The sequence below is a fragment of the Onychomys torridus genome, chromosome 19 (genome assembly GCF_903995425.1).
Source record: "Onychomys torridus chromosome 19, mOncTor1.1, whole genome shotgun sequence".
Classification (NCBI taxonomy): domain Eukaryota; kingdom Metazoa; phylum Chordata; class Mammalia; order Rodentia; family Cricetidae; genus Onychomys; species Onychomys torridus.
Window position 1 is genome coordinate 30,556,894 of NC_050461.1, and position 12,354 is coordinate 30,569,247.

The window sequence follows — 12,354 nt, forward strand, 5'->3', positions numbered from 1 at the left end:
CTCCTGCCTATGCTTCTGTGAGGAGCACTGGGAAGATTACAGTTGTTTATTGCCATGCACAGTTTTAGATGAAACTTTGAGAGCCCTGACAATCACTACTGGGACCATCCAAGGTTTCCTTATGTCTGTATAATAGTGGTGATGTGTTCCCCATTTAAAAACAATGAAACCCCGGGTTTCTAGTGAAATAATAAGTGATGAGCGCCTGCATGTTTGCCAACTGTTAGTTCAGAGTGGCTTAGCAGAGGTGGAATCTCAGGACTTAGATATGAAATATGTTGTTGACCCTCAGCCTCCTGTCCAAGATGGTGATGATTCTATAGATGTGCTGAATTTGAACCACAAGTGTATTTTTCTTTTATGTTGGTTTCTAGCACACACATGGACTTGCAACAAATTCAGGTGTGGTGAGAAGAGGCTGTCCAGATTTCTGTGCTCTTGTTCAGATGACTGCAAGGCTCACAATGACTGCTGCATCAACTACAGCTTTGTGTGCGAAGGTCAGGCTTCCCTACGCTAGGCTCTCCAGGAGCCTGGCCTCTTCCAGGGTCTTAAGGGGCTTTTGCATAGGCATTGTATTTTATACTAGCTGCTTTTTTTCTTTTCATTACAGTTATCAGTTGCTTGCTGGGCCAGTTATATTTTCCGAAAAAGCCTTGTAAAAACTTGTTACAGAATGGTTCAAATGTACCCATGGATTAAGCGTGTGTAATTTGTCATCCAGCTGAATGACAGTTATTGTTTGTCCATGGTTGAACTGATTTTATCTGCAGCCACTCTTCTATTCTTGATTCATGATACCCTCTCCATGCCTTATACATACCTTCATACTTAAGGCTGGACTTGTGTAAAGATCCTCTTCCAGATCTGGCCGGCTTTTATGTTCCTGTTTCCTCGTAACAAAGGAACAGAGTGAATGGTGAAACGGCTGTAGACAGGAAATTACTGTGAAGGCTGCTGACAGCATGATAATGTCTTGTAATAAGTCTTTTCTTGTATCTCCAGCTCCCAAATAATGGTATGGAGACTTATTATTAATCATGAAAGTTCATCCTTAGCGTAGGCTTGTCCCATTAGCTCTTATAACTTAAACTAACCCATTTATTTTCATCTATATTCTGTTGTGTGGCTCATTACCTCATCTCTCAGTGCTTCTCATGCTGTTTCCTCGGCATCTGGCTGTTGACTCTGCCTTTCTTCTTCCCAGAGTCCTCTCTGTCTCCAGAAGTCCTGCCTATCCCTCCTGCCTAGCTATTGGCCCTTCGGCTTTTTATTACACCAATCACAGCAATCCATTTTCACACAGTGTTCAAATATCCCACAACAATGTTTTGTTCAAGCATTACAAGGTTTCTTGAAATCTCATAACAGACCTGACTCTCCATGTGAGGGGACTAAGACACCAAAGTCCCAATTTTGTAGAGTGGCTGGGACAGGTTACAAATTCTGCCTGAAAATATTAAGACTTAGTAAAGGAAAAGGATATCTCTGTCCTCACAAAGATGGCTTAGTTGTCCCTGTGTCTAATGGAGACAAGTTGAAGAACCCGTGAAGAGGCTCTAGTCCACTGACACAATGTCCCTTATATTAAATGACATATCATTTGCTCGGAGCCTGTGCATATCTTCACACATACCTTAAAGTGCTATATAATTACATACAGTACCTATGAAATTCAACTGCTATGAAAGCCTCGTATCTATGACACTGTTTAGGAAATAAACTGTAATGTTCAATACAGACACAATTCAAAAAAAAAATGTTTTCAATCTGTAGTTGGTTGAATCTGTGGGTGCAGAATATTCAGAGACAGAGGGATGAGTAGTACATTTTAATCTTACAGTTATGTATTTTGGTTTCTCCCTGGTGTGAACTGTTATTTTTGGAACAGAATAACTCTCTGTATTCATGATATTTCTCTCCTGTCAATGTCTCATGACATCTGTTTGTTTTGCTTTGGGGAGTCTATGTTGCTATGTCTGATAAACATTGCCTTCCTGCCATTACCAAGTGTGCTTACTTTATTTTATTTTATTTTTTAAAATATTCCAGATAAGACAAGTTGGGTAGAAGAAGCATGTGAAAACATCGATACGCCACAGTGTCCAGAAGAGTAAGATCATGTTCTGAGACATACATATTTTTCCCTTTTTTAGAAGGGCCGTTTTTTTTCTTTCTAAATTAAGATTGAAAATAGTAATAAATCACTGACTGATTAAACAGTAGCTTTTACCAGACCTTGTGTTCGCTGCTGGTCCTGCAGAGGACTGTGGTGTGACTCTGGCTCTGGAATCTAGTGGAAAGAGACATACCGTGAATGATAGCATTTGTTATCTATGACTGCTGGTGGTGTGGTGTTTGTAGCCTTTGGAGGCAAACATCTTGGCTCTCTTTTGGGGGTTTTCATGTTGAACTTGTAGCCAATTACAGTTCTTTTGATTTTTTTTTGAAATTGCATACAGTTTTTTAGAATAAATAACACATCTACGAGAGGAAGTTATGTAATTCATCTGTGTTCTCTCTTGAACTATTTATGTTAAGACACATTTTTTTAAACTGGTATAAAATAATGTCTTTCAAACTTTAAGACACTTTAAACCTAAATTTTTGCTTATTTTGTTCATGTATGTAATTGATTTTGTCATACAACTTTTTGGTTTGAGACAGTAGTAATGAAAACAAAAACTGAACCTAACCTAAATAATTTCTTATTACACTTTTTTTAAAAGGGGAATTCCTCTTTAAGCTGTTTTTTTTTTTTTTAAATGTTGAGATGTACTAAGAATTTAGACTTGCTGAATTTTTCTTTCTAAACTGTTTGAAAATGTAATAGTGAAAATATACAACACCTGCCATAATTTAGAGCATATTATTCTGGGTATTTTTATGTCAGTGTATTTACCTGGTGGTCCACTAACTCACTTTTATGTTTCTTGTTGATTGGCATAATTGTGAGCATTGACTGAGACTATACATGCTTAACTACGATCTCCCAGGAGAGCTATGTTATCAAGGGCCTTACTGGACGTTGTAGAACAAAGCTCTTCCTTCGATGTGGTTCCTTTTAGGTCTGGGTGTGAGGTTAAAAGGGAAAAGCTGAGAAGATAAAAGAAAGAAAGCATTTGCCCTCAGATTTTAAAGTACTGAGAAACTGTTTGTGGGACGTGTGTTCACAGTTACCTAGTGATGCGGCTTTCCTACCATCTACAAGCAAACCTGAAGCAGCACGATTTCGAGCCTTGGCTTTTTTAGAATAGCCACAGCTATTCTCTTTTGCAGAGGACACCTGATGTGTGTAGTGTTTTACTCTCTCTTTGGCTTTCTGTGTCACACACCTTCTGTGTCTCTCTGTGAACTCATGTTTGAACATCCCTAGCTTTAAATGATTTCATTGTTTAAATATATGAATGCAATGTCTCTCAAGCTTCTGCACCACATACTTATCTCTTTGAAATATACTGAACTTAAAAATGAAATAAGGCCAGTGGGAGAGAGCACTTGCCTAGCATTAGTGAGGACCTTGGGTTTGCTCCTCAGCATATAAAAAGAAAGCAACAAAAGTCTACCTATAGCATATATTTTAAGATTGATGAAACACCATCTACAGAAGAGGAGACAAGAGGTTTATTCAGAAAAAGAATTAATGGGAAAAATGTAGTTTAGGCAAGGCTATTTGTCGAATTTATTTTCTTAGAACGTATGAAAATCCTATAATGATGTGACGGTAGCATTTGAGCAAACTTTTTGAATGGCAGGAACCATGATTGAAGATTTTGTGTGGTAGCTCAGAATGGTATGGACCCTTTATAAGTATTATTGACGACACATGCTTGTGAAGTACTCTTTGATAAAATAGGGATACAAATATAAATGCATGTAAAACAAGTCTTCTTGCTGACTTTTTGGCCTACTTCAGTTGCACACTGACCTCAGTGAGAAGCCTTCACTATGGTGGAGCCAAGGAGAGGGCACTCTTTATTGGATGTGTCTCCGTTTTGCCTCTTTACACAGTTTTTTTTTTTTTCTTATTACCAGGTTTGACTCACCTCCTACTCTCTTATTTTCTTTGGATGGATTCAGAGCCGAGTATTTGCACACCTGGGGTGGACTTCTTCCTGTTATTAGCAAGCTGAGTGAGTAACTCGGGCTGAGCACTGGAGGGTCACGACTCTGGAGATGGATGAGGGAGATGGGGTTTGGTTGGAAAAGTACTGTGCAAGCCTCTCACTCTTTTTCCAAACATCTCCACTGTAAAGTAAACTTGTGAGAACACTAGTCCTGGTACTGTAGATCCTTGGAAATTGCCCCGAAAACACTTCCAACTTAGCAGTTTTCCTAATGTCTTGGCCTTTGACCATGGCTACTCATATTTATTCTTTTTGAGAATTTTGGGTTCTTTGGGAAAAATATTTATTTACTTCCTGAATATTCATGTTAAAATAGAATTTCAAAAGCTGAAAAATTTGAAAACTGATATAGTCCTCCTGTTGACTGCTAAAGAGATCGATCAGCTAGCCTCTGCTATCATTTGGGTCAAATTGAATATCTGTTCAATTTCATCTTTTCTCTTTTTGGGACAAGGTCTTGTGTATCCTAGGCTAGCCTTAGACTTGCTGTGTAGCTAACGATAGCCCTGAATTCCTGATCTTCCTGCCTTCACCTCCCAACTCCCAAGGTTACAGCCATGCGCAGCCATGCCCACCTTCAATTTCTTTACCTTAATTAAAACTTTCATTGAAAAACTATTCTCCAAAGTACTGATGAAACAGGGTAGTCTTTTCTTAATGTTGAAACTGAAGCTTAACACCTGATTAGTCGTCACTTATAGTATCATTTTAGAAAGAGGGAGAAGCATGTATGGATCCAACAAATGTTAGACTTTGTTAGTTGTTAGTGCTTAACAGTTGTGGTGTTCTACAGGCCTGAAATATAAGTGGAAACATGCAGTTGTTTGTCTTGTTCTCCTAGAATTCTAAAGTATTTCATAGACAAACACATTACATTGTTTTAAACATTAAAATTACTCTCAGTAAATGCATAGGCATATCATTAATTCTGTGTTAATTTACAATTTTACAGTTTTAATGTCTACCTGGAAGATAATCTTTTCAGATAGACACTTGATGTAAAGCAGGCCCTTTGTCCCTTCCTAAGGAGACTTGTCTCCGTGGTACCTGACATGGCTCCTGAATTCAAAGTTAAGGAGCTCTCAGCATCTATGTGTGACATTTAAACCAAATCAAGGCTTAGTTAGCTTAAACTTCAGCACTGGGTAACTGGGAGTCTGTGGGGTGGGAGGGCTGAGGCTGGTGACTCCAAGCCCTTTGGAAGGTCATCCATATGCAGGCACACACCGATCTGGGGAACATTTTCAGGTAATGCATTAGACATACTGGAATCATTAATTGTATGTTCCTCCCCCAAGAGTAGACAGTGCAGAAGAGTGAGACACAGGGCTAACCCAGGAGGGCATCCATCAGCAATGCCTGACTTCTCAGCCCTCCTTGACTCACTCTTATTTTTGAAGTAGCTAATAAGCTCATCCCTTGATGGCTGGTTTGTTCTTTATCATCTGGGATGATGTCACCTCAACTGCTGCCTCTTCTTAGTCTTCATTTGCAGATTTAGCTGGGGGGTGTAGACTCCTTTCTTTACACTTATTATAATACAGCTATTTGATCGTTAATTATCAAGATCTTGCAAGCAAGATCTGTCTGTCTAGAACTTAATGCTGTTATGAATGTAGGCTAACTGCCTAGTTGGCTTAATCACTTTGTTTATTGGTTTTCTGACCAAACAAACAAAAAACAAAAACAAACAAAAAAGAAAAAAAATTAAGTCTGGAGATATGTCTCAGTTGGTAGAGTGCTTGGCCAGCATGCATGAAGCCCTGGGTTCAATCCCCAGAGCTACATAAACCAGGCATGATGTTGGACAACTATAATCTTAGCACTGAGGAGGTGGGGGCAGGAGGACCGGAAGTTCAAGCTTTTCTTTGCTATACACCAAGCTTAATGCCATTCTGGGTACATGGAAAGGAGCAAAATAGAGAGAGATAAATAATACCTATTTTTCATTGTAGTAATTGTGTTACTTTTCATTTGATCTGAATTTTGATCTGGCTGCTTGCTCTGCATTCTGGCATAATTACTTCGTATGATATGCCTAATAGCAATGTCTTTTTTTTTTTTTTTTTTCTATCTAGAAAACTGTGGAACATACACTAAAAACATGAGGCCTGTATACCCTACAAAAACGTTTCCCAACCATTATAGCATCGTCACAGTGAGTGGGCATTTCACCTTTTTGTGTTCATATCAGGAAGATGTAATTGAAGCATTGTTCAAGAGAATAGTTCAACCTCAGATTAGGATGAAATCATTTGTTTTGCAATGTGAGCTCTAATCCGCAATCGATCTTTTTCTTAGGGACTTTATCCAGAATCCCACGGCATAATTGACAACAAGATGTATGATCCCAAAATGAATGCTTCTTTCTCACTTAAAAGTAAAGAAAAATTCAACCCTTTGTGGTACAAAGGCCAGCCGGTAAGCTGTTTGTTGTGGCTACTAAAACAGTTTATTATTCTTACTTATTTTAATCAGAAAAAAAAAATAAACCAATTCCCTAGGAATTTTAGCAAACTACTTGATCTCCCTGTGCCTCTGGCCATCCTTATGTAGGACAGGCGAATGTAGACACTCATGTGTATGTATGATTGCATAGTTTAAGAGAAGTTTACTTTAGAGATAGATTTGGTTTATACTGTCTTCTCTTTTTTTCTACTTTGAGTCTTCTCTATTATAGCTGTTTGGCAGGATAATTATTTATTAATTATTATTTACCTTTATATGCTTATGGTGCATACTGTGATAATATGATGTGTGTATACACTGTATAATGATCAAAGTAGTGTAGTATTTTCAGCTTCTCAAATAATCTAATTTTTTAAATAATATGAAGGAATGCTAAGGGATAGAAATGTTAACTACCATGGTTTGATAGTATACTTCATATACATGGTAACTGCTGGGAACTTATTGACCTTGAAAACATTGCATCAGAGAAGAATACATTGGTATTGCTCCCTGTCTCTCCAGAGGTTAATGTTTTCATTATCTCCGAACCTTCTTCCATTCTCTTCCCCAGATTTGGGTCACAGCTAATCATCAGCAGGCCAAGTCTGGTACATACTTCTGGCCAGGATCAGATGTGAAAATTGATGGAATACTACCAGATATCTACAAAGTGTATAATGGGTAGGTGTAGATGAACTTTTCCTAGGTTTTGTAATATAAAACAAATTATATTTTTCTTGTACTTTTATTGAGTCCTGAGTTCCAACATTTGAATAACACTGTGAAGTAAAGATCTTTAATATGAGATCTTTTTTTTTTTTTTTTTTTTTTTTTACAGAGTTTTAGATGGATGATAAACCAAAAGTAAAATCAGACCAACATTTTGTAGAAACGCTGACAAAATAAGTTCAGATCCTTCGGCAGTGATTAAAAGAATGAGTTAATACTGGGCATGTTGGTACAAGATTCTAATTCAAGTAGCTAGACACTGAGGCAGGGTGGTTTTGAGTTTCAGGTCAGCCTAGGTTACAGAGTGGGATCAAGGCCACCCTATATGAATTCAAGGCCATCCTGAGTTTCATAATCAGTCTCTGTTTCAAACAAAACAAATTAAGAAAACACAGAAGGAAAGAAGGAAGGAGGGGAGAGAGAGAGATCGAGAGATCACAGGGGAAACAGTTCTGAGCATAGAGGAACTATATATTTTAACTCTAGGAAGAAAAGAATAACAGAAGGAAAAGATGGACGCATTAAAGAATACACAGGTAGGAGCTACTGCATGGTAGGATCTAGAACATTGTTTAAGAGAAGATTGTTGCATCTTTGCATTTCCATTTCTGAATTACTTCAGTATATTTACTCTCTAATATAAGGGCCTATTAGCCTCTCCGATTTTCAAAATCATACAAACATTTTAAGGAAGACTTTCTTTGGTTGATTTTAGCAAAACTACCAAAATAGTTTCTTGTGTACTTTTGAAAGGTATGATGAAACAGCAATACAATATACCTGAGCATGTCAAAAGTGTTCATCCATCCCAGACTAGGGACGGATGGTGTTTCTTTGGTCGTTTCCTGCTGCTTTGTGTTTTGTGTGGTTCACAGAAGCAGAGAGTGCCATCTGCTCCCCTTGCTATTGCTTGCCATGGCTTTCATCTCCTAGATCGAGATGGTCAGTGAGATCTCATGAACTAACCTTCTCACCAGCCTGGGTGAATCCACAGATTAGTGAGGAATAGACTAGATTTCCAAGACGTAGTAAAGGGCACAGCTGATTGTATGGGGGGTGTGGGTGGAAGGCTTCTGAAGGACTATATTAACAAAATCCAGGGTTCAGAGGAAGCAGTACTAATTTGGTTAAAGGGAAGTTGCCCAGAGGACTGAAATCTGTCCTTCCTATGTCTGGTTCCCAGTCACCAGTGAGCAAGTCCTCTGAGGCATCAGTTTTCCATGTTACGGTGACTGTCCTGAACTGCACATATACTTCAAAAGAAGACAAGAAACGTTTTTTAAACCCAATCACAACATTTTTTTTTTCTGTTTAAAATTAAATTCTGGTCTTCATTAGAAAAAGCAAATTTAAGTTTGAAAATAACCCCTTTTGGGGGGCAGGGTCTGTGGGGCAGGATCTTTCTATACTCCAGCCTGACTTCAAACCACAGTATTTCTGCATTGTTTTCCTGAGCGCTGGAATTACAGGATGGCAAATACATCTCAAATAATTTCAAATGCAACAGACGTCTCGGCTTGCTTTGGTTACACTTACTATTATTTCTAAGGAGGAAAGTATTTACATTTGACATACAGTTGTTGCAGAATTGTTTTAATTTGCTCATCTTTAATTTTATTAGGTCCGTACCATTTGAAGATAGAATTTTGGCTGTTCTTCGCTGGCTACAGCTTCCTAGCTCTGAAAGGTATGTCGACAGTTTCTGGTACAAAGCCTCCTTTGTTTTATAGACATCATGTGATTCTAACAAACAGACCAAAAACTGCTGTTTGCTCTGATGTCTTATATCGAAAGAAACTGAACAATTACAGCTTCATTTTGAAGAATCACACGCCTGTAAATAGTTCCTCAGAATTTTAGTAATGTTACCCCAGTGCTGTAGGATTTTTAATCAGGATCAACTGTTGAATTATTATTTCCATTCTGTTTTTCAATGTGTTCGTAAAATATTACATTTTGATACTGTTTGATTTAGACCACACTTTTACACTCTGTATTTAGAAGAACCAGATTCCTCAGGCCATTCACACGGACCAGTCAGCAGTGAGGTAAGTTCATTCTTGTCTGTATATGAAAGATTCCTTGAGCTTAGTGTCCTTGGAGTGGGCTTCCAGAACATTCGGTAAGGTACTATGTTTTCTGGAAAGTAAAATGCTATGGTTTATGGAAAGAGGAATATTACACAAATGCCTACTTAACCAACCAATTTAATTTAACCAAAATAAGAGCAGAGAGAACTGGTAATGCTTATATTTTTACAGTGCTAAGTTGAACTATTGAACTAAATTGTGTATTTTCAATTCTGAATTTTTTTTTTTTCACGACAGGGTTTCTCTGTATAGCTCTGACTGTACTGGAACTTGCTCTGTAGACCAGGCTGGCCCTGAACTCAGAGATCTGCCTGCCTCTGCATCCCGAGTGTTGGGATCAAAGCTATGCACCACCACCACCACAACGTGTCTTTTCAGTCCGTATCCTCTCTCTTTGCACTCAAACTTGAGCGCTTTAGGAGAAGTCTTTAAGTATCCAAGACTCCAAATTTCTATGGAAATAGCGGGTAGTGAGTGTCATAGCAGAAACAGCCTCTCCTCATTCTTTGGAGATACTCTCCAGCCTGAGAGGCATGCTTCTAACAGAGCCTGGGCTTGAAAGGATGGAAGACACCATCAAAACTACAGAACCAGGCAAACAATCATTATTTATGTCAGTTACTGTGACACTGGAGATGGGAACCAGTAGCCTAGGAAGTAAAGGCCATAATGTGTCTTGTTTGACCAGCCAGAGTTTATGAACTCAGCCAGTTCCTGGCCACATTCACCGTGCTTTAAAGCAGCATGTAACTGTTTTCAGAGTTCAAATCACCATGCCATTTGCACGTCATGGAGTACAGGAGGCATTAGCACCCGAGGTGACCTGATCTTCTCCCTCTGTGCTTTCATGTTCTGTTTCCTTCTGATACATGAATTCTTATCTATAGCCTAAGATGTGAATAGAAATAGAAACTCAGGACTTGGAATCCTGTTGGGCACAATCAGAGGGGGGTATTGTCTAATCAGCTGTTGCCTGGAAGACAGACTACAAGCCCACACTCTTCTTGGCAGATAAGCCTGTACCCCCAAATTTGTGCTAGTTCCCTGCCCATGTGACCTAGGCAGGATAGTTTGTGAGTCTCTAGGATCCTTCTCAGTGGTCTGGAATATCCCTTGCAAGCTCTGTTTTGGGTAGTCCCGTCTGTGTTGCTTAATGTAATATTGCTGAATGTAATAATAAGGATAGGCAGTGTGCTTTTTTCCCCCCCACTTGAATTTCAACTGCTGAATAGACCATCTTTCCTTGTGTTTCTGGCCCTGTGTCTGGCATGGAGCTGAATCCTTTGAAAGAGCAGATACTATTTTGTGTTGTTTTCGTATCAGGCAAAGGAGAGGGAAACTGGTCCTCAGCCAAGCCTGTTTCTGTCCTTTGTAGTCTTTCTACCAAAACATGTGTCCTGTAGCTCCATGGCAGTGAGGAGGCTCACTGTACCTTACTTTGACTCTGTCACCAGTTCAGCACACATTCTCCTTGCTAGAGGCAGTGTTATGAAGAAATGTGACCAGAACTTGGGCATATCACAGCAGCTCTAGAGAAACTCATTGTTTCTTCTCATAGTTGCTGCTGTGGTTTGGACAATTGACCAGGCAGGCAGTGTGGTTTTTATTATTTCACTGATACCTATGGCCCATGACAAGGTCAGCTTGGCTAAAAAAAAAAAAAATAATAATGTTTATTAGGATATATGGTTAAGATTGGTGCAACCGGGCTGGAGAGATGGCTCAACAGTTAAGAGCTCTGGTTGCTCTTCCAGAGGTCCTGAGTTCAATTGCCAGCACCCACATGGTGGCTCACAACCATCCATGATGAGATCTGGTGTCCTCTTCTGTCCTGCAAGGACACATGCAGGCAGAATAATGTATAAATAAATCTTTAAAAAGAAACTCGTTCTTGGGCTGGAGAGATGGCTCAGAGGTTAAGAGCACTGACTGCTCTTCCAGAGGTCCTGAGTTCAATTCCCAGCAACCACATGGTAGCTCTTAACCATCTGTAATGAGATCTGATGCCCTCTTCTGGCCTGCAGTCATACATACATGTTGTATACATAATAAATAAATAAATAAATCTTAAAAAAAAAAAGATTGGTGCAACCCTTTCTGATTTGCTCATTTTTCTGTTTTTCTGATGTATTCTTCTTGTTCAGGATGGAGCCCACTACTTTTCAAATCATATTCATCAACTTGTAAACTCTATTCAGCTCCCTTTGTATTACTGGCACCTCAAAAGCACCTTAGTATTTAAAAATTAAAATCCATGTTGTTTGGCTGTCTTCCTGTGAGTGGAGGACCGTGTTAGAGGAGCTTGTCTCATATTAAACTGAGATATACAAGCTCTAAGTGAAGATATAGTACAGAAAATACAGGCAAGACTTCCTTTGTAAGGTGAGAAGAAAAGAAAATGCCAGAAAGCAGCCTAACCAAACTACTGGCATTTCCATAGCCTTGGACTATCAATGTACAAAAGAAATAAGGAGTTCCTTTCCTGAGGGTCTAAGTCTCTCTTTTAAAAGTACACAGCACTAGATGAAGCATTTAAGGATTAACTTTAACCCCTTTGAAAATAGGGAACCATTGTGCTCATACACATTGTGATCATTTAAATGATTAAAAAGTTCAAGAAGAAATTGACAGTGAAAAGTGAAATGCTAACTAAGACTGCATTGATTTCAGCCCAGACACTACAGACTTGAGGGAGTATTATTTTGATTTAACTGAGTCTAGTCTGAGTTTGATACTTGATCTCACGGAGGAACCAGCTAATGAAGGAGCCCCAGAGTATATGGTTGTATAAATATAAAATCTAGACCATGCTATTCTTAATGATTGGCAGATTTTTATGATCTTGATCAGTATTGGTCTAATGTGCATTTATCATAGTTTATCAATGCCTCAGTAGCCCTTCCCTTCCTCCCTCCCTCCCTGTCTCCTCCCTCCCTTCCTCCCTACCTCTCCCCTCC

The 12,354-nt window shown here is 38.9% G+C and overlaps 1 protein-coding gene across 2 annotated transcripts in view; it reads left to right on the forward strand.

Annotated features, from left to right (window-relative positions):
- Positions 1-12,354, forward strand: part of Enpp1 (ectonucleotide pyrophosphatase/phosphodiesterase 1) — a 62,080-nt gene that overhangs the window by 31,478 nt on the left and 18,248 nt on the right. For both annotated transcript variants that reach the window (XM_036168907.1, XM_036168908.1), the window contains exons 4-11: positions 375-500; positions 2,053-2,113; positions 4,036-4,133; positions 6,206-6,285; positions 6,429-6,548; positions 7,150-7,259; positions 8,929-8,994; positions 9,283-9,355. In XM_036168907.1, the coding sequence (XP_036024800.1) occupies positions 375-500; positions 2,053-2,113; positions 4,036-4,133; positions 6,206-6,285; positions 6,429-6,548; positions 7,150-7,259; positions 8,929-8,994; positions 9,283-9,355 (734 nt within the window). The remainder of the gene's footprint in view (positions 1-374; positions 501-2,052; positions 2,114-4,035; positions 4,134-6,205; positions 6,286-6,428; positions 6,549-7,149; positions 7,260-8,928; positions 8,995-9,282; positions 9,356-12,354) is intronic.